This window comes from Pseudochaenichthys georgianus, unplaced genomic scaffold (genome assembly GCF_902827115.2).
Source record: "Pseudochaenichthys georgianus unplaced genomic scaffold, fPseGeo1.2 scaffold_731_arrow_ctg1, whole genome shotgun sequence".
NCBI classification, from domain to species: Eukaryota; Metazoa; Chordata; class Actinopteri; order Perciformes; family Channichthyidae; genus Pseudochaenichthys; species Pseudochaenichthys georgianus.
Window position 1 is genome coordinate 61,948 of NW_027263284.1, and position 23,412 is coordinate 85,359.

General features: G+C 42.2%; 1 protein-coding gene across 1 annotated transcript in view; it reads right to left on the reverse strand.

Annotated features, from left to right (window-relative positions):
- The window catches only part of LOC117444093 (MAM domain-containing glycosylphosphatidylinositol anchor protein 2-like), a gene marked incomplete at its 5' end in the record, with an annotated part of 45,707 nt that extends 31,166 nt beyond the window's left edge, over nt 1-14,541 (reverse strand). The window contains 2 exons of the mRNA XM_034079809.2: nt 11,014-11,334; nt 14,212-14,541. Of these exons, the coding sequence (XP_033935700.1) occupies nt 11,014-11,334; nt 14,212-14,541 (651 nt within the window). The remainder of the gene's footprint in view (nt 1-11,013; nt 11,335-14,211) is intronic.
- Between the last annotated feature and the right edge of the window lie 8,871 nt (nt 14,542-23,412).

Below are 23,412 nucleotides of genomic sequence, written 5' to 3' on the forward strand. Positions count from 1 at the left end.
CTCAAGTCTTCATACAGCAAGTCTCACATCGAGTCTCCAGTCTGTTCTCTTGTTTTTCCAAAAGCCACTTGATTCGAATGCTCGAGTCTTTTTTCTGAAACCGACATGATAAACTGTGGAACACATTCCTGTGGTGATAAAGTGAGTTTTGTTTCACCACAGTATTTAGTATCAGCGTTTCCGCCAGGGGGGCGTCTTGCCGTCATTTCGGAGCGCCCTGAGCTCGAACCGAGGGCGTCCAAAAAATAATAATTCGAGAGAAGGAGTTTTTATTGCTTGAAATGATGAAAAGGAAAAAGGACATCCGTCTGTTGGAGGGGCAAAGGAGTCTGGTGGGATTCTTGTCGCCACCAGCAAAGCGCGTTCCTGTGACGGAAAGTGTACTGCCGGCGAGCCTTGACGCGGGGTGCCGGGGGGTGCTGGTGGAGCACGCGCGTGAACTGAGGCTCCGTGGTGAACTGTGGTGACACGAAGAGCCGAGCCAAATGATCCGGCTCACTAACAAGAGCCGGAATTCCCACCACTGATACGTAAAGAGATAGTATCTATAACTTAAGGGACGGCTCAATTAACGTGGCACAACGTGTCTCGGGGTGGACGCCCTCTCAGCCCTGGTCTGGCGGAAACACGGTTTAGTATGCGATCTTATATAAAAGCAGATTCACCAAACTCCTTTCATTTTTGGCATTTCGTCAACCTACTGATGGAATATTTTAAGTTAATTAGCTACAGCAGATATAATCTGCAGCCTCTGATGTGAGTCATCACCTGAACATTTTCTATATTTGCTAATAAGAACGAGGAGAGATAAAAAGCCTTGAAGCTCAGGGAATCAAGAGGGTTTATTTTTATCCGAGTGCTACATCAGAACTCAACTATATGAACCAGACATACAGAAGATTTATCTTTAAAAGAGGACATATAAAAAACATGTTCAGGATCACATCAGTATGTAGTGTCTCTACTTTAAAGAGTCCTCTCCCGCTGATGTTCAGGTGTATATCAGTATGTAGTGTCTCTACTTTAAAGAGTCCTCTCCTGCTGATGTTCAGGTGTATATCAGTATGTAGTGTCTCTACTTTAAAGAGTCCTCTCCTGCTGATGTTCAGGTGTATATCAGTATGTAATGTCTCTACTTTAAAGAGTCCTCTCTTGCTGATGTTCAGGTGTATATCAGTATGTAGTGTCTCTACTTTAAAGAGTCCTCTCCTGCTGATGTTCAGGTGTATATCAGTATGTAGTGTCTCTACTTTAAAGAGTCCTCTCCTGCTGATGTTCAGGTGTATATCAGTATGTAGTATCTCTACTTTAAAGAGTCCTCTCCTGCTGATGTTCAGGTGTATATCAGTATGTAGTGTCTCTACTTTAAAGAGTGCTCTCCTGCTGATGTTCAGGTGTATATCAGTATGTAGTGTCTCTACTTTAAAGAGTCCTCTCCTGCTGATGTTCAGGTGTATATCAGTGTGTAGTGTCTCTACTTTAAAGAGTCCTCTCCTGCTGATGTTCAGGTGTATATCAGTATGTAGTGTCTCTACTTTAAAGAGTCCTCTCCTGCTGATGTTCAGGTGCATATATGTATGTAGTGTCTCTACTTTAAAGAGTCCTCTCCTGCTGATGTTCAGGTGTATATCAGTATGTAATGTCTCTACTTTAAAGAGTCCTCTCCTGCTGATGTTCAGGTGTATATCTGTATGTAGTGTCTCTACTTTAAAGAGTCCTCTCCTGCTGATGTTCAGGTGTATATCAGTATGTAGTGTCTCTACTTTAAAGAGTCCTCTCCTGCTGATGTTCAGGTGTATATCAGTATGTAGTGTCTCTACTTTAAAGAGTCCTCTCCTGCTGATGTTCAGGTGTATATCAGTATGTAGTGTCTCTACTTTAAAGAGTCCTCTCCTGCTGATGTTCAGGTGTATATCAGTATGTAGTGTCTCTACTTTAAAGAGTGCTCTCCTGCTGATGTTCAGGTGTATATCAGTATGTAGTGTCTCTACTTTAAAGAGTCCTCTCCTGCTGATGTTCAGGTGCATATATGTATGTAGTGTCTCTACTTTAAAGAGTCCTCTCCTGCTGATGTTCAGGTGTATATCAGTATGTAATGTCTCTACTTTAAAGAGTCCTCTCCTGCTGATGTTCAGGTGCATATATGTATGTAGTGTCTCTACTTTAAAGAGTCCTCTCCTGCTGATGTTCAGGTGTATATCAGTATGTAATGTCTCTACTTTAAAGAGTCCTCTCCTGCTGATGTTCAGGTGTATATCTGTATGTAGTGTCTCTACTTTAAAGAGTCCTCTCCTGCTGATGTTCAGGTGTATATCAGTATGTAGTGTCTCTACTTTAAAGAGTCCTCTCCTGCTGATGTTCAGGTGTATATCAGTATGTAGTGTCTCTACTTTAAAGAGTCCTCTCCTGCTGATGTTCAGGTGTATATCAGTATGTAGTGTCTCTACTTTAAAGAGTCCTCTCCTTCTGATGTCCAGGTGTATATCAGTATGTAGTATCTCTACTTTAAAGAGTCCTCTCTAGCTGATGTTCAGGTGTATATCAGTATGTAGTGTCTCTACTTTAAAGAGTCCTCTGCTGCTGATGTTCAGGTGTATATCAGTATGTAGCGCCTCTACTTTAAAGAGTCCTCTGCTGCTGATGTTCAGGTGTATATCAGTATGTAGTGTCTCTACTTTAAAGAGTCCTCTCCTGCTGATGTTCAGGTGTATATCAGTATGTAGTGTCTCTACTTTAAAGAGTCCTCTGCTGCTGATGTTCAGGTGTATATCAGTATGTAGCGCCTCTACTTTAAAGAGTCCTCTGCTGCTGATGTTCAGGTGTATATCAGTATGTAGCGCCTCTACTTTAAAGAGTCCTCTGCTGCTGATGTTCAGGTGTATATCAGTATGTAGTGTCTCTACTTTAAAGAGTCCTCTCCTGCTGATGTTCAGGTGTATATCAGTATGTAGTGTCTCTACTTTAAAGAGTCCTCTGCTGCTGATGTTCAGGTGTATATCAGTATGTAGCGCCTCTACTTTAAAGAGTCCTCTCCCGCTGATGTTCAGGTGTATATCAGTATGTAGCGCCTCTACTTTAAAGAGTCCTCTCCTGCTGATGTTCAGGTGTATATCAGTATGTAGTGTCTCTACTTTAAAGAGTCCTCTGCTGCTGATGTTCAGGTGTATATCAGTATGTAGCGCCTCTACTTTAAAGAGTCCTCTCCCGCTGATGTTCAGGTGTATATCAGTATGTAGCGCCTCTACTTTAAAGAGTCCTCTCCTGCTGATGTTCAGGTGTATATCAGTATGTAGTGTCTCTACATGTCTCCATGCTTTAATGTTCAAAAAGCTCTTTATTGTTCTCATACTGCCTGTGATGCAGCACCTCTTTTCACCCTCTGTCTAAAACCAGAGCCCAGTCTGCTCTGATTGGTTAGCTGTACGTAAAGCCTTAAGCACTTTTGGACAATAGGTATATGTAGGTTCTGTTTTAAGTTATTAAGAGAGGTTAAAAAAGTATTTAGGATTAAATAATCCAGACAAACCAGGAAATCTCTTTTTTCTGTACAGTTTGAAATCAATGCTTTAATGTCTGTATAAAACCAAATCATTAGGTTTCATAACTTTCGATCTGTTGTAACGTGGCTTGTTGAACCAGAACTGACCAGAACATTCAGTTTGATAATGAATTATATTTTCAATTTTACAAAGACTAAAACCAGACCAAAGAAAACTAAGTGTAACTGGTTCCTCCAAAACGCCTGAAAAATAACTTTAAACCTCTTAAGTGTTTGAAATATTTAAAATCACGGGCGTTCACCCCGGTGCCCTGCTAAAGGGCACAGAGTCAGAGTCTTCCTAAATCCCTTTAGTTCCTCTGAGGATTTGAGCCACATTACAGGTGTCACCTCACAGATTAACGTCACGCTGTCAGACAGGGATCAGCCGAGAGAGAGAAGCTGCAGGCGACCGTCCTCTGACCTCAGCAGAGAGAGAGGAGATGGAGTATGATTGCTGCCTTGCTCCAGGGGACAGGGCAGTGATGGCTTTATTATATTTAGCATTATTTGAGGCAGAGAGGTCAGAGCAGGACACCAGCAATGGAGTTTAAAATACACAGACAGAAAGAAAGCCCTAAATAGAGTCTGAGGTAATTATATCAACAAGGATGTTAATTTGTAAACATTTCCAAACGTGATTTAAAAAAAAGTCATGGTTAGTTGTCGCTATTTTGATTACCCGGAAGATGGTGAAATCAAGCCGACATTTTTTTTAAACAAAGCTTGAGTGAAAAGATAATTTCAATAATGTGCAAACACTATCGGTTTCTTACGATACATTTGTTAAAATACATTTTTGAAAATTACATTTGACTAAACGTAAAAATATGTTGTATACAGAAAACAAGGTAAATGTCATGTTGGGCGTCTCAGCTTATACTGCACATATATTAATAAAAAAACACCTAAATATGCGCACACACACACACACACACACACACACACACACACACACACACACACACACACACACACACACACACACACACACACACACACACACACACACACACACACACACACACACACACACACACACACACACACACACACACACACACACACACACACACACAAAGGTCTTTGCTCATCTCGTCCTCCAGTTATGTGTCAGTGCAGGACTTCTAAAGGTCAGCTGGACGCCTCTGCTCCACTGCGACCTTCACACGAGCTCTCTGATTGGTCAACACAACCGGCTGACCTTGCTGCTCAACTCCCACAATGCACTGCTGAGGCTGAGCTCGTTAATTAGCTCTTTGTGTTTGGTATAGAGTTAGTCTCTGGCTGCAGTCTGCAGAGCAGCGAAATGATCCAAAGTTCAGAAGATTTAAGAACAGCTGCTCCGATACACACACTCCACTTCAACTTCTGTTGTTCAATACCACCACAAGCTATTACCGTTTTTTGGATGATAACCATAGTAGGGGTTGTTTATTATCATGGACTTATACCCTGTTATAAAACAAGAAAAACTTTCCGGCTGAGCTTGTATCTACGACAACAGACTGTCTGGAGAACAGACATTATAATAAAAATAGAAAAGGACTGTGCACTTTATTTCCCTCAAGCTTGTTTTTTCCGAAGGGATTTCAGGGACATCAGGGACGATGCAGACTTCACAATCCTTCACGAGAAAAAATGCAATGAATGGAGTTTTCCTGGAATTGAGAACAGACAAAGGAATATAAAAAAGCTGATGACTGTAGTCGTTTTGCTAAATCTCCCTGAGGTTGTTTTTTTTTAAAACGTAGGGACGTCAGTGATTTGTTGAGATGCGAGTGTTTTGTCCCCTATGTTCCGTTATCTAATGAATGAAAGGTTTTCTTCACGGAGAGGTACATCTAAAAGGACCGAATGACGACTGAAGTTGTTTTTCTTCATGGGGATTTTGAAGCCGTCAGTGATGTGTTCCGTTATATTCCCCAGAAGGTTTTTTCCGACATTTCTAGACTCCACTGATTAGAAGCTTTCTCCAGAGTAGAGAACAGACATTAGAATAAAAAGAAAAGGAATGGATATTAAAAAATGTGTAAATCCCATAAATAGTTTTTTCACAGGGATTTAAGAGACATTAGTGGGAACGGTCCAAACAATCCCAGAAAAAGCCACTTGATTGTCAAACCCGCTTTTCTCCAAAGCGGCTTACGTACTCAATACTGTGGGCAATCCCCACAGGAGCAATTTGTGGTGAAGTGTCTGAGGGACACAACGACATGCTGACTGCAGTGGGGTTTGAACCTGTGCCCCCCTGAACACCAACGCACAGCCCACTGCGCCACACCTCTTAGTTTTATACAATCCTGAACAAAATGTCATCTATTTATTCATTTAAACAGAGAGCTGGTGATTAAAGTGGGGAAGGTAATTCACTTCAGAAACACGTGTTGTTATATTCCATGGAATGCTCTTAAAGTCCCGATAGCAATGAATACATGAAATGCTTTGACAATAAATACATTAAAAAATGTCATCTCTGGAAGCCGTGGCGCTGTAAAAAGCTCGACCAATCATCTGAGCCGGCTAAAGTAACTGGATGGCCTACCTACCTGTCAGCCTTCCATCTGGGCACAAACTTATCTCGTGCCCTCATTGGTCATGTGCGCGTTCGTGTGTGTTGGAGGAGGGGCTCTGTGAGGAAGTCTGAAGGAAGTGGCAGATTTTCTCCGGCTGCGTATTTTCAAATTCTAGCGCACTCGAGCTGGTTTCTCCATTCTCACCTACCCTACCTTTAAAGGAGGCCTATTACGCTTGTTGGGGTTCTCCCTTTCTTGTAGTCTGTTGTATAGGTTTTAGTGCATGTAAATGGTCTGCAAAGGCTAACATCCCTTCAGAGGAAGTTCCTCTCCCACACACATAAAGCACGGAGACACAAGTAGTTGAGGCACAAGCTACAAAAATGAATATATAGTTATATAAATGTCTTACAGCTGTGAAGCACACATTAAACTGGATGTTACTCAAATCTAACGATACCTTGAAAAGCAAACCGTTCAGTCAGAACACAGTCTGGAAGTATCTCTATGATTGTATTCTGTAGGGACTGTCTCTGATTGGTTTAAAAAAAGACCTTGGGAGGATTTTATACAACAGATACATCTGTCACTTTGATTCTTCTGTCTGTAAACTGCTTTAAAGAATCACGTTGGTAACTAGTTGTTTGAGGAGTATGATGTTCGTCAGAGGGATTGTGCGCACGTCACCTCTGCACATCACTGTCCCTGTAATCCAGTGAAAAACCCAGCAGACTGTGAGGGATTATTGTCAAAGTAAAACCTCCAAAACTACTAACAGCTCATTTGAAATGATGCTCATAAGCTTCTATCACAGAGCTGCATGTACACTTGATTTGCATATTAATATGAAGTCATTCAACAGAGAGCTGGACACCATTAATGGGCAATAACACGAGAAATAACTACATGTTGTATTTATATTTGTGTCGTTACAGCTTCAACAGGCTCCAGTGCCAGTTTCTCTTCATGTCGAAGTCGTGTCATGGAGTTTTTTTTGCTTTATTTGGATCAGTGGTCTGTCTGCTTGAACACAGTAGGAAGTTAAACTGTCTGTGCCTTGAATTTTGTTTCGCTTATTTCAAAGTAATCCACCTGTAATCGGCCCTCGTGCTAATCTTCTTAGTGTTGTTAAACAGTGAAAACAGCAAACATGCCGCAGGAAGTTTAGAAAAAGAGAGACGCGCTGACAAATCCCTGCAGTTAAACTCCTGAATTTAAAGTGTTGCTCCAGTGCAAAGTAAACAGGTATTTGAAGGTAAACGTAATGTAAGCCTAGACATAACAGTACAATCCTGACTGAGAGGAAGGGCTCTGGTAAAGGTGGTTCAGGTGTTATGAAGTTGGGGTTGAAAAGGCACCTATATATCATTAAAGAGCTACAGTATGTACACCGATTAAAGACAAGCAATGTGATGCTGTTGACATTTATTTTGAAAAGGCCCTACAAAAAAATTAATGTAAGTGTAAGATACTGTAGATCTATCTGTAAAATAAAATGCTTTTTACTGCTTTAGTTTACTGTAAAACAACCCTTTCTGACAGGGAACCGACAACATTATCTATTATCTGTTTAAAGACTAGAATCCATTGAAAAAAAGGGAGATTTTAACTTCTAACCCATTACTTTGTTGGAGTTATTGTGGGACTATCTGAATTAACCATACTCACAATAATACAAACTTACTTACACGATTGCATAGACTGAACAGGTTCCAGGTACTTTGCATGAGTTGCTGTTCATTGTGACATCGGAGTTGACAAATATGACATGTGGGGTTCCTCAAGGCTCCATCTTGGGGCCTCTTCTCTTTAACGTCTACATGCTACCACTGGCTCAGATAATGAAAAACAACTAAATAAGTTACCATAGCACTGCGGATCACATAACAATTTCACCAGGAGACTATGCTCCAGTTCAAACACTGAGTAAGTGCATTGAACAAATCAATGACTGGATGTGTCAGAACTTTCTCCAATCAAACAAAGATAAAACTGAGGTGATGGTTTTTGGAGCCAAGGCAGAACGTATAAAAGTTAGCGCTGAGCTTCTGTCTGCAATGTTCAAAACAACAGATAAAGCCAGAGATCTAGGTGTAGTCATGGACTCTGACCTGAGTTTCAACAGTCACATTAAAACAGTTACTAAATCAGCCTACTATCACCTAAAGAACATATCTAGGATTAAAAGACTAATGTCACAGCAGGACTTGGAAACACGTGTCCATGCTTTTATCTTCAGAAGACTCGACTACTGCAATGGTGTCTTCACAGATCTCACTAAAACATCTATTAGGAAGCTGCAGCTGATTCAGAACGCCGCTGCTCAAGTCCTCACTGACACTAAGAAAGTGGATCACATCACTCCAGTTCTGAAGTCTTTACACTGGCTTCCTGTGTGTCAAAGAATAGATTTCAAAAATATTGCTGCTTAAACCAAATCCAGTTCTTTACCTCAAAGGTGGCTTTCCCGCAAGGAGAATGTTTAAGTAGAAGCACCTGAAGAATCCACGCTCATCCATAATACTGTACCTGCCTCAGGTGTGTGACTATAAATCACTCTGGATCTGTGACAGGAGGGTCGTCAAACAAATGGCCGATTTGGTAACGTTTGGTTACTGATTTTTTTGTTTGTCGAGTTGATCTTTGTATTTACTATTTTTGTTTTGTTTCCCTTTTCAGACCCTGGTTTCCTTCTCCGTTCTGTTTGGATAGAAGTAATCAACATTTTGTTTGAATTAAAGTGCTGTTTTGTCATTTAACTTTACTTATGTAAATGTAATTAAGTGTGTCTCTTTCAGACCTGTTTCTTCTAGCGCTCTGATTGGCTACATTTGCTATTTGTTTTTATTTAACTAAAGCATCTTTTGTGGTCTTTTTACCTTTTAATTGATCTGTACGAGACTATTAAACTGCCTCTTTTCCTACAAGACTAGCATTTTAAAGTTTGAGTTGTATTTAAGATTTTAGTTGCCCGGTGAGTTTATAGTTTTTGAGTTTGTCTGTCATCACTAGAAGTCCTGAAACCACTCGCCTGAAGATGTCTGCATCGATTCTCCGGAGACTCAGGAGAGGAGAATCACTCTGACTGCCTTTTAGTGCAGCAGGAAGCCAGGAGCTGAGTGTGTGTGTGTGTGTGTGTGTGTGTGTGTGTGTGTGTGTGTGTGTGTGTGTGTGTGTGTGTGTGTGTGTGTGTGATGGATACCGCTCCGCAAACAGACGCGGGGCATGTGTCCGTCAGCTGCTGCCCGCGTGCCCTCCAGCAACAGTAGTCAAACCCCCCCCCCCGGCTGCCACTGAGCTGCTGGTGTGTGTTTACACTGAAATGGTGTTTTTATCCAACAGATCTGTCGGCTCTGATGGAGGTGAGGCGGTTTGTAAAGGTGGGAAGAAACTAAGTACATTTACTCAAGTACTGTTTTTACAGTAAGTACATTTTTGTGTAATTTTAAATGTATACTACTTTATATTTCTACTCCACTACCTTTTAGAAGCATATATTATAGTTTTCACTCCATTACCTTTACAGATTATTAATTAATACTACAAAAACATATAATAATTATAGGTTAAATAGCCGGCAGCAATGATGCACACATTAATGCATCAATAATCAAGTTCAAGTCATTTAATATCAATTTTATGATTATAAAATTGTCAATTACGCCCAACGAATACTTTTACTTTCATTACTTAAAGTATATTTTGATTTAGATACTTTTGTACTTTTACTTAATTTGAATGCAGGACTTTTACTTGTAACAAAGTATTTTCATAATTTAATATTGTTACTTTTACTTAAGTACTTCTTACATCACGGCTGGATGTGACTATTCCTCCGCGGGGCTTAAGAGCTGACGTCACAATGCATTCTGGGTATTCTGGGGGCTAAACCATCACGGCTGCCTTCTGGCGTTTGTTTTACGGAGCCAGATGATGCATTTTTGGTCTCAGATAAAAAAAGACTTTTGACGGTAAATGACAAACAGAGGTCATCGCGAGGAGGAAGACACGTCATCAAACAGCGTCACGTTAAAAGATAGACATGTGGATTATTTTAGGACACAGGATGATTTTAAAAGGGATTAACAGATTTACTTGGGGGTTTTGTTTCCCTTTGCTTTACGGAAAGACAGTCTATTCGGTGTTATCTCATACTGTGTTCTGATTGGTTGGCGTGTAGTTAAGCGGTCAAGAGTGTCAATTATTCCAGAATGGCAGGAAGTAAAGAGGCCTTAAAGGTGACTGAGATTAAAATGCTGATTTATTTAAATTCCGGAGGTAGTTTCCCAGCTTCCTCTGAAGTCTGAGATGCTCTCTTTCATTTCCAAAAGATTAAAGCTCATGAGATTAAAAACCTCCCTCCTCATTTCCCTCCTCCATCCTTTGAGTTCAGCTCCATTTTTGGGAAATGAAACGTGTGCGTAGGTGAGGGTAGAGTTCCTGCCAAAGGCCGCTTTTTGATCAATTGCACGATTGCGCAGAATTAATGGATTTTTCTGAGATAATGTCCAGAGTGAAGGAAGTGATTCTTATTTGACTTTCTTACAATTAAATGATTTAATGAATTGGTGCCATCAATGCTCATTTGACTGGATGTTCTGCACACATACTGTACAACCTCATTAATGAGATTTACTAGCGTTACATTTATAAACACCAGATATAATGTTAATAATACACACATGATAATACTGTGTTTTTAATTAAGCCTCAATAAAATCATTTCCAACTCCTTTTTCTCTTTGTATTCTTCCCCCATTACCAAAAACTCACAGATACTATTTATTTGCGGTGAAGTGCCCCCACGAGTACAATCAAATTATGTGGGATGTTTACAAATTATTTAAAAAAATGACATAATGTTAATGATACACATGATAATGTTGTAATCAAGCCCTCTGTGTGTGTGTGTGTGTGTGTGTGTGTGTGTGTGTGTGTGTGTGTGTGTGTGTTACCTACACTGCACCACCAGCTGGATCAGGGCCTCTCTGGGCTTCACGTTGAAGCCGTTGTATTGGCTGGTCTGGCAGCGGTAGGCTCCGCCCATCTCTCTGCTCACGTTGATGATCCTCAGGACGCCGTCGTAGCTCTCCGTCTGCTCCGAGCCGTCGGGCATCAGGATCACCGTGGCAGCCGCCGCCGCCGCCCCGCTCTCCTCCACGCGGGACCACAGGAGGATGGGCTTGGGTTTCCCGGAGACCAGACACTGCAGGTCCACCGTGTCGCCCTCCTGAGCGATGAGGTGAGAGCGCCCCCTGGGGACCGACAGCTCGGGAGGAACTGCAGGGAGACACATCATTGCATTTTGATTTAAAGGTCCCCTATTATACTGTTCTTCATCAATATGTCACAGGGCTCAGATATATCCAGAGCCTGTCTCTGATATAGATCATTGCAGCATTACCCATAATCCCCTCTGTTTCAGCCCTGTTTCCAAAGTGCTGATTCTCTGTCTGTTACTTTAGATGAAAATAAGGAGCCCCATGAAGAGGGGACACATGTTGATGTAGAAGAGACGTGAAGAAGAGGGGACACATGTTGATGTAGAAGAGACATGAAGAAGAGGGGACACATGTTGATGTAGAAGAGACATGAAGAAGAGGGGACACATGTTGATGTAGAAGAGACATGAAGAAGAGGGGACCCATGTTGATGTAGAAGAGACATGAAGAAGAGGGGACACATGTTGATGTAGAAGAGACATGAAGAACAGGGGACACATGTTGATGTAGAAGAGACATGAAGAACAGGGGACACATGTTGATGTAGAAGAGACATGAAGAAGAGAGGACACATGTTGATGTAGAAGAGACATGAAGAAGAGGGGACACATGTTGATGTAGAAGAGACATGAAGAAGAGGGGACACATGTTGATGTAGAAGAGACATGAAGAAGAGGGGACACATGTTGATGTAGAAGAGACATGAAGAAGAGGGGACACATGTTGATGTAGAAGAGACATGGAGAAGAGGGGACACATGTTGATGTAGAAGAGACATGAAGAAGAGGGATCAATAAAGTAACTCTTCTCTCATCTTAAGCCGAATCCTAATAGTTTTTTGTGATATTTCTACATAATGAAGTTTCAGATTTAAGTGCTAACCCTTGTTCAGGTTGTTGGATGAATGCATTGAATGCAATATTATGTTTTATCCTCCAGAGAGAGAACAATGCAAGAGATACAATGATTTTAAAAAGAACAACATAACTGAAGGAGGTGAAGCCAAACAAGACGATGAGAAAGACATCAAGCAGCAGACAAACTGTTTGATGTGGAGTTTGTCCTTCATTAAAATCACACAGAGCTGCTGTTTGGGGGAGAGATGGGGGGGGGGAGATGAGGGGAGGGGGGGGAGGAAGAGGGAGACTGTTTTAGCATGTATGTTCCTTATGGGAATGCTGCAGCCAGCGGAGCACGACCTTCTGTTTCAGCACGAAACATCCGTCAGCGGGCGTCACACAGTTCAGACCCCCCCCCCCCAGGCTCTCTGGATGTGTCCTCCCGTCTGCCAAGGTCACAAACAAACAGGAAGTCGGCCGCCGCCGGCACCGGGCACCTGGAGCTACAGAAGAGTTCTTCAGAATGGATTGTGGCATCTGGTCAGACCACGTGACATGTGGCCCGGGACGTGTCGTGTCTCTGAGTCCTGAGTCCTGACTCCATCAGAGCTCCAGCTCTCCTCGTGTCTCTGAGTCCTGACTCCATCAGAGCTCCAGCTCTCCTCGTGTCTCTGAGTCCTGACTCCATCAGAGCTCCAGCTCTCCTCGTGTCTCTGAGTCCTGACTCCATCAGAGCTCCAGCTCTCCTCGTGTCTCTGAGTCCTGACTCCATCAGAGCTCCAGCTCTCCTCGTGTCTCTGAGTCCTGACTCCATCAGAGCTCCAGCTCTCCTCGAGTCTCTGAGTCCTGACTCCATCAGAGCTCCAGCTCTCCTCGTGTCTCTGAGTCCTGACTCCATCAGAGCTCCAGCTCTCCTCGTGTCTCTGAGTCCTGACTCCATCAGAGCTCCAGCTCTCCTCGTGTCTCTGAGTCCTGACTCCATCAGAGCTCCAGCTCTCCTCGTGTCTCTGAGTCCTGACTCCATCAGAGCTCCAGCTCTCCTCGTCTCTCTGAGTCCTGACTCCATCAGAGCTCCAGCTCTCCTCGTGTCTCTCTGAGTCCTGACTCCATCAGAGCTCCAGCTCTCCTCGTGTCTCTGAGTCCTGACTCCATCAGAGCTCCAGCTCTCCTCGTGTCTCTGAGTCCTGACTCCATCAGAGCTCCAGCTCTCCTCGTGTCTCTGAGTCCTGACTCCATCAGAGCTCCAGCTCTCCTCGTGTCTCTGAGTCCTGACTCCATCAGAGCTCCAGCTCTCCTCGTGTCTCTGAGTCCTGACTCCATCAGAGCTCCAGCTCTCCTCGAGTCTCTGAGTCCTGACTCTCCATTGCTACAGAAGTTTCCCCCACAGTATCCTATTCTGGGCTTTAAGGTTTATCAGTTCAGGTAATTCCCTTATGTGATGGAAACTTCTGAAGCAACGGAGACTCAGAGACACGAGGAGAGCTGTAGCTCTGATGCAAACACTGACAGTTTATTATGGAGTTACGGCCGGAGAATTCACACGACAGGTCACGGGCACGAGGCGTCACAGCGGTCGCCAAACCAATTCTGAAGAACTCTTCTGCAGCTCCAGGTTTTAACTAGTTCAGAGGGTAATAATCAACACTCTTCATCAGCGAGACTAAACATCATGGACCCTGAATCTATAGAGCTCTCGTCCGTAGGAAAGAATGAGCGCCCTCATGGCGGCTAGTGCTCCGTCTCAGACTGGCACCAACAATGCGCCCAAGCGGCCCTCCTTAAGAGAGATAGCAGCGATACCCAGGCCGTAGACCCATGCCGTGGGAAAGAGACCGTGAGAGGAGAACATGATGAACTGGGTCGAAGGTTGAATACCCTAACACCTTAGGTTGTTTTTAATAGAAGAACTAGACTTTGGTTGATTGTGTAAGTTGTTTCTAATTTGGAGAATGATTGAGAAATCAACATTTGAATATAATGTGTAATATATATATATATATACTATAACTATTACTTTCAATGTTTCCATGATGGTTTTAAAGTAAAAGTAGTACATTAATAATGATATCTCCTGTCTCCCTCCCCGGGTGCCTCACCTGTGGTGGAGGAGATGTTCACGTCGATGCTGATCTCGGGCGTTCCTCCGTTCCTCAGCGCCGCCACGCAGGTGTAGGTGCCGAAGTCGGTGAACTTGAGGTCGATGATGTCGAGGTTGGTGGTCCCCGGCGTGATCTCGGTGTCGGTGTGAGTGATGACCATCCGCTCGGAGCTCCTGAGCGGCCGGCCGTTCTTCAGCCAGCTGAACTGCAGCTCATCGGGGGGCGTGGCCTCCACCTGGCAGCTGATCTTCACCTCCCGCCCGATCTGGATGTTGTCGTCGTTGTGGTACGGGTCCGGCGTGATCCAGAACCGACCTTTACGAAGACCTGGAGGAGGAGAGACAGGAACGAGAAGACGAGTTTAGCTCAGAAAGATTCATCAGAGTTGATAGTAAAGTCCAACAAATCAAGAGATGTATCGCTTCCAAAAATCTTTTAAAGAGGCCCAATACGTGATAGGCTAAGGCAGGGGTCGGCAACCCGCGGCCCACGGGCCGCATGCGGCCCTTCAAGCCCTCTGCTCTGGCTCCCTTGAGCTTAGACAAAAATAAGAAGGAAATAAAATAAAAGTATTTGTAGGACTATTTATATTTTGTTGGATGGTTGAAAATGTTTCGTATGTTGTATTTTGAGGTGATACTGTGACACATAAATAAAAAACAAAACGGTTTTAATTAGGTCAACTAAAATATGCGTCACATCCTGCTCCGGTCCCGCGCGAGCGCCTTTTCTTGGAGGCGAATAACCTGACCCCCGGCTCGATGCGCGAACTATGGATACATCAAAGAAAAGTACCGGAGGAACACAGGATTTAATTCTGTGTGAACAGAGTTATCTGCTTACACAGCAAACGATGCTGGTTTACCGGGATGTCTGATATGTAGAGAGAAGTTGTCAACGGTGGTGCAGCCTTTACGAGGGAGAGGAAGACAGCTGACGATCGTCAGTCATAATTCAATGGGGTATGTAAGTTATTTCAGAAAACACTTTTTTTATATTCCATGGAATGCTCTTAAAGTCCCGATAGCAATGAATATATTAAATGCTTTGACAATAAATACATACAAAAATTAACCTCTGGAAGCCGGAGCGCTGTAAAAAGCACGACCAATCATCTGAGCCGGCTAAAGTACCTGGATGGCCTACCTGCCTGTCAGCCTTCCATCTGGGCACAAACTTATCTCGTGCCCTCATTGGTCATGTGCGCGTTCGTGTGTTGGAGGAGGGGCTCTGTGAGGAAGTCTGAAGGAAGAGGCAGATTTTTTCCGGTTGTGTATTTTCAAATTCTAGCGCACTCGAGCTGGTTTCTCCATTCTTACCTTTAACTCTTTTTAGGGTGCAGATATATGTTTTATTTATTTCAAAGTGGGCCCATTTAATAATATTGTTTTCCCCTTCAAATGTGCAGAGGACTCCCCAAGTGCTGTGTTTAATTTATTTTAAAGTAGGCCTGTGTATTATCCTTATAAAAGTTCTTTGTTTCTTATTAGAGGTTAACAGTTTTATATCATGTAATAAATAGCCTAATAAATGCAAAAAAACTAGTTTTTGTCGGATATAACAATAAAAAACTATGAAATATGTTTTGCGGCTCCAGACAAAACATTTTTTGGGAAAAAGGAGCGAAATGGCTCTTTTGGTCAAAAAGGTTGCAGACCCCTGGGCTAAGGGGAGGGACATCTCTCAGCGGTTGACCAATCACAACAGAGCTGGCCAGCTAACCAATCAGAGCAGACTGGGCTCTGGTTTCAGACAGAGGGTGAAAAGAGGGGCTGCAGCACAGAGAAAAATAAAGAGCTTTTTGAACATTAAAGCATACTGATATACACCTGAACATCAACAGGAGAGGACTCTTTAAAGTAGAGACACTACATACTGATATACACCTGAACATCAACAGGAGAGGACTCTTTAAAGTAGAGACACTACATACTGATATACACTTGAACATCAGCAGGAGAGGACTCTTTAAAGTAGAGACACTACATACTGATATACACTTGAACATCAGCAGGAGAGGACTCTTTAAAGTAGAGACACTACATACTGATATACACCTGAACATCAGCAGGAGAGGACTCTTTAAAGTAGAGACTCTACATACTGATATACACCTGAACATCAACAGGAGAGGACTCTTTAAAGTAGAGACACTACATACTGATATACACTTGAACATCAGCAGGAGAGGACTCTTTAAAGTAGAGACACTACATACTGATATACACCTGAACATCAGCAGGAGAGGACTCTTTAAAGTAGAGACACTACATACTGATATACACCTGGACATCAGCAGGAGAGGACTCTTTAAAGTAGAGACACTACGTACTGATATACACCTGAACATCAGCAGGAGAGGACTCTTTAAAGTAGAGACACTACATACTGATATACACCTGAACATCAGCAGGAGAGGACTCTTTAAAGTAGATACACTACATACTGATATACACCTGAACATCAGCAGGAGAGGACTCTTTAAAGTAGAGACACTACATACTGATATACACCTGAACATCAGCAGGAGAGGACTCTTTAAAGTAGAGACACTACATACTGATATACACCTGAACATCAGCAGGAGAGGACTCTTTAAAGTAGAGACACTACATACTGATATACACCTGAACATCAGCAGGAGAGGACTCTTTAAAGTAGAGACACTACATACTGATATACACCTGATCATCAGCAGGAGAGGACTCTTTAAAGTAGAGACACTACATACTGATATACACCTGAACATCAGCAGGAGAGGACTCTTTAAAGTAGAGACACTACATACTGATATCCACCTGAACATCAGCAGGAGAGGACTCTTTAAAGTAGAGACACTGCATACTGATATACACCTGAACATCAGCAGGAGAGGACTCTTTAAAGTAGAGACACTACATACTGATATACACCTGAACATCAGCAGGAGAGGACTCTTTAAAGTAGAGACACTACATACTGATATACACCTGAACATCAGCAGGAGAGAACTCTTTAAAGTAGAGACACTACATACTGATATACACCTGAACATCAGCAGGAGAGGACTCTTTAAAGTAGAGACACTACATACTGATATACACCTGAACATCAGCAGGAGAGTACTCTTTAAAGTAGATACACTACATACTGATATACACCTGAACATCAGCAGGAGAGGACTCTTTAAAGTAGAGACACTACATACTGATATACACCTGAACATCAGCAGGAGAGGACTCTTTAAAGTAGAGACACTGCATACTGATATACACCTGAACATCAGCAGGAGAGGACTCTTTAAAGTAGAGACACTACATACTGATATACACCTGAACATCAGCAAGAGAGGACTCTTTAAAGTAGAGACACTACATACTGATATACACCTGAACATCAGCAGGAGAGGACTCTTTAAAGTAGAGACACTACATACTGATATACACCTGAACATCAGCAGTAGAGGACTCTTTAAAGTAGAGACACTACATACTGATATACACCTGAACATCAGCAGGAGAGGACTCTTTAAAGTAGAGACACTACATACTGATATACACCTGAACATCAGCAGGAGAGGACTCTTTAAAGTAGAGACACTACATACTGATATACACCTGAACATCAGCAGGAGAGGACTCTTTAAAGTAGAGACACTACATACTGATATACACCTGAACATCAGCAGGAGAGGACTCTTTAAAGTAGAGACACTACATACTGATATACACCTGAACATCAGCAGGAGAGGACTCTTTAAAGTAGACACTACATACTGATACAGTGTGAGAAAAAGTTTTTAGAGAGTACTTGTCCATGGACAAGTGAGTTTGGCAATGTACTTGTCCGAATACATTTTTCACTTGTCCAGAATTGACAAAAATTGGGGGCACTGGAATCTTCTTCTTCGTCATCGTATTTTTTACATTTTCCCACGGTTTTTACAACACCGCTAACGTAAGTGAGCGGTAACATTTTACTGCATCACACAAAGGGTTGGGTATCGTTTGGATTTTAACGATTCTGGTTCTGCTTTTCGATTCCGGTTATTTTCGGTTCTCGATTCCGGTTCTTTGAGAGGGTAAAAATAAGTCAAACTGGGAGAAAAATATATTTATGAAAACATTAAGTCAAATCTGTATTCCTATTTACAAATCACTTCATACTGTTTAATTTCTTACGGTTATTGAATACAATTATATAAAAATAATCTCTGCATTGTTTAGTTAGTTCTAAGTGGTGCAGTTTGAGAATGTACAAAGACTCCAGCTCATTAAAAACTCTGAAGCTAGACTACTGACGAATACCAAAAGGAGGGAACACATTAGTCCTGTCTTAGCTACTCTACACTGGCTTCCTGTAACTTTTAGAATTGATTTTAAGGTGCTTCTCCTCATATACAAAGCTCTAAATGGACAAGGACCCAGCTACATTGCTGACTCTCTAATGAACTACACACCCGCCAGAACACTGCGATCATCAGATGCAGGTCCATTAGAGGCCACCAGAAAGAGTCATAAGAAGATCGGTGATGCAGCCTTTGTAAACTACGCCCCAAAACTGTGGAACACGTTACCCAACAATATTAGGGAAGCCAATACATTAGGCATTTTTAAAAGGCTTAATCTCTTTACCAAAGCATTTTACTGATTTTACACTATTATACTGCACTATTCTCTGTGATTGACATTGCACTATTTCTCTGTTTTATTCCCCATGTTCTTATTTTTAATTATTTTATCCCACTTTATGCTTTGCTGCTTGTTTTACACTGATTTTATGTCTTATTTTTTACTGATGTAAAGCACTTTGAACTGCAATCCCCTGTATGAAAGGTGCTATACAAATAAAGTTATTATTATTATTATTATTATATTTATAGCCTATCCTAGCGCTTTTCTACAACTCAAAGACACTTGCACGCTTACACATGTCCTGCAATACACATGCTGGCAGCTGCCCAGCTGCTCACTGTTTGTAAAAGTTAATAAATAGTATAAATAGCATTTCAATAATGTACTTTCTATACCCTGCTTCATAAACAATACTGACATTCCTGTGCTCCTCCGAGTCTGGGGGTCCGGGGATGTGAGGACAGCGCAAGGACACAGACAGGGAGGCTGCTTCACTTCATAAAGGAAATGGTGGTCAATATTAACAACACAGGAGCTAAAACGCTTCATAACCTTCATTACGTGTTAGAGAGAGAACATAAGAAAGGTTGACAAAGATGAGGCTGTTAAACGGGCAGCGGATCCGCTGTGTGTAGAAAGAGAGAGAGACGCTGAGCTGCAGCGATCAGCTGATACGGAGCATAGAGAGAGAGCTGCGGTCCGCGGGGCTCGGCCTCGCCTCCTGTCCTCACAACTCTTATTAATCCCGGTACCGGACAATTGTTATTTGTTCCTACTCGGAACCGAGTTTTGCTTCCCAACCCTGCCACGGTGCTACACTTCCCGCCCCGCCCCCGTCTAACTGTACAGAAAGCGGCGAGATGCATTTCCTTATGAATCGACAAGCAGAACCGAAACTAACATTTCTAAACGAACAATGGCGGACACGGACAATTTGCGAATGAGTTCTGCCTTTTGTAAACTCAATGTATCAATAATTTGTCAATAAATCGGGGCGAAAAACGTCACTTGTCCGCCGGACAAGTCAATTGAAAGATCTACTTGTCCGATATTGTAAATAACACGTCCCGGACGGTGGGACGTGTACTTTTTCGCACACTGCTGATATACACCTGAACATCAGCAGGAGAGGACTCTTTAAAGTAGAGACACTACATACTGATATACACCTGAACATCAGCAGGAGAGGACTCTTTAAAGTAGAGACACTACATACTGATATACACCTGATCATCAGCAGGAGAGGACTCTTTAAAGTAGAGACACTACATACTGATATACACCTGAACATCAGCAGGAGAAGACTCTTTAAAGTAGAGACACTGCATACTGATATACACCTGAACATCAGCAGGAGAGGACTCTTTAAAGTAGAGACACTACATACTGATATACACCTGAACATCAGCAAGAGAGGACTCTTTAAAGTAGAGACACTACATACTGATATACACCTGAACATCAGCAGGAGAGGACTCTTTAAAGTAGAGACACTACATACTGATATGCACCTGAACATCAGCAGGAGAGGACTCTTTAAAGTAGAGACACTACATACTGATATACACCTGAACATCAGCAGGAGAGGACTCTTTAAAGTAGAGACACTGCATACTGATATACACCTGAACATCAGCAGGAGAGGACTCTTTAAAGTAGAGACACTACATACTGATATACACCTGAACATCAGCAGGAGAGGACTCTTTAAAGTAGAGACACTACATACTGATATACACCTGAACATCAGCAGGAGAGGACTCTTTAAAGTAGAGACACCACATACTGATATACACCTGAACATCAGCAGGAGAGGACTCTTTAAAGTAGAGACACTACATACTGATATACACCTGAACATCAGCAGGAGAGGACTCTTTAAAGTAGAGACACTACATACTGATAAACAACAATAAAGAGCACCAGGCTTTGTAACATAATTCTGACGGAGTGAATACATCAAATGACCAGAAGCTCTGCTGTGAAAGTTCAGTTTAAACAAGTTTGACATTTAACAGAAACAAATGCTGCTGTGTGGAATACATCCTGCTAGATTATTCCAGGGAAGTTGAAATGTTTTAAAAAGGTCAGACTGACTTAAACAGTGTGTCCACCTCCATGCCCGGAGAAGCACAGGCTCTGTTAAAGACCTTTAAATAGAATTGGTCTTGCGTCGCTGTGAGGCTTGCGTTTAAAAACCCGTTTTTATGTCAGACTGCATTAAAAAAAACGAAGATATTAAATACAATTCTGTGAGGTTTTAACAAAGTTTAAAGATGTATTATGAGTTTATTAAAAAAGACAATTAGTACAGGATGAGTTGCTCCACGGTCAGAGGTCAGGCTGTTCAGTGCTCCTCACTTTTTAAATGATTACAGTTCCTGCCGTGGAGAAACTAATCCCTCCAAATGGGGCTTAATTATGACTGAAGCCATTTGTTGGGTTTAATCCTGCGACTGTGCAGAGCGGCTGCTTCCTCCGTGTTCATTCAGAGGGAGGTCTTCTGACGGGATCCACTACCTGTGTCACAACGTACCGCCATTCAGATCTGTAGCTATGGAACTGTTAGGGGTGTATCTTGTAAATTGTGTAGCTTGCTGCTGTTAAATACCAACGACCTACGTGCAATATGTGCTAGATGTGCGATATATATAGATGCCGTGAATAACTGTGTAATATATACCTGGCTGCTAAATCCTAAGAACTGTTACAGGATGTGTATTTTTTTAAATTATGTAACTTTAAAAAATTGTATTATATATATTTTTTTATTATATCATAACTTAGTACTTTAAAAAAAAATGCATGTCACATATGTAGCATTAAGCTGTCTGTGGCTCTTTCTCCTGCTGTAACTACGCACATTTCCCCTCCGTGGGACTGATACAAGTATTCAGATTCTGATATATTTAAAAGTAATCAATATGGCTGCTTTTCTTTTTGTCGCTGCTTTTAATTGAACTATTCATATCTTAAACTGCACTGTAACTTTTATCCATGTAGTTTTCCTTAATGTTTATTTTATTAGCTTTTTTTTTTTTTTTTTTGTAAAGCACTTTGAATTGCCTTGCGTTGAAAAGTGCTCTATAAATAAACTTGCCTTGCCTTGCTGATTGAAACAGGTCATTTGGTTGAGTGTCTGTCTGATCTATTAGAAATTATTTTAACAACTATTTTTCGTGCATTCTGACGCAGATAATGCCGATCCCTAGATAACGATATTTATCAAACCACCGTAAATACGTTTAAAATGTCTTTCTACCAAGACCTTGAATGCAATACTATTGAAGGAATTCAGATGCATCCTGATTGGATGTAAAAAAACAGATTTTTTTATTCGTAAGTATTTGCTACAGGACATTTGGTTTGTTACGCCGAGTGAACCAAACAGATGAAGCAGCTCCGTGTGCTCGCTCTTTGCACTCGATGCACATCAATGGTTAAGAGTGAGCTCCGGCTGTGGGACAGTTGTTGTTGTTGTTGTTGTTGGTTAGAATTAGGGCTGTAATGGCAAGTGTATTCACACAAAACACCAAGGGGCAGGTGGACGCAGCTGCACACAGAATAGAGCGGTGCAGCGGCGACGTATTTCTGAAGTCTGACCCAAAAGATAGAATCACAAGTGCTGCCTGAACAAAAAGCTAATGACTCACGGTACACGTAACACGACTTTATCTTCTGTTCAGCGCGGGTTAGCCACGGACGTTATTCAGGCAGACAACCAAAAACATGTTCCAAACTATTGACTTGGAGACGAGGGAACCGGAAGAGTTACATTGATATTGATTTTGATATACTTTATTAATCCCCGTGGGGAAATGGTTTCTCTGCATTTGACCCATCCTAGTGTTAGGAGCAGTGGGCAGCCATTTTGAACAGCGCCCGGGGAGCAGTGTGGGGAACGGTGCCTTGCTCAGGGACACCTCGGGCAAGAACTTGAACTGGTGACCTTCCAGTTGCCAAGCCGAGTCCCTATAGACTTCGCCACCACCGCCATTGCTGACTGACCTTAGGGTTTTAGGACTCACTCCCGCACCACTCGAAACCCAACATGTAGATCTAAAGGCCCTGTCACACTGTCCCGAAGTTGACACCCGATGGACACACGAATATGGAATTGTGAATTTCGCACGAAGATGGCCCCGAACCACACACGAAGGCAACATTTACATTACATTTAAGACATACAACTGCAACGAAAGTACCACAAACAATGATGTTACAGTACTATGATACTGTACTGATATCTTCAGACTTTGTTCTTTACTTTCTCCGTCTGTATATGTAGAAGATATTACGTTTTCTCCGTCATGTTGTTTCCATAGCAACAACAACTTCCTGTCAACTGTCCTTCAAAGTAATATATTATATCCTTTTTAGTTTCACAGAACACACATTGGGTTATTTACATAATATATTTACATGATTTTGTTGTGCAACAAAACAACACGGTGGACACACGATAAAGGAGATGTTCACATTCGGCTGTGATCGTAGCAACATCGGGCCGTTCGTGAGGGCATCGAAGCCATCGTATGACCGCCGGTGGAGTTTCTCAGGCTCCGGCAGCAACTTCGTGAGCGGA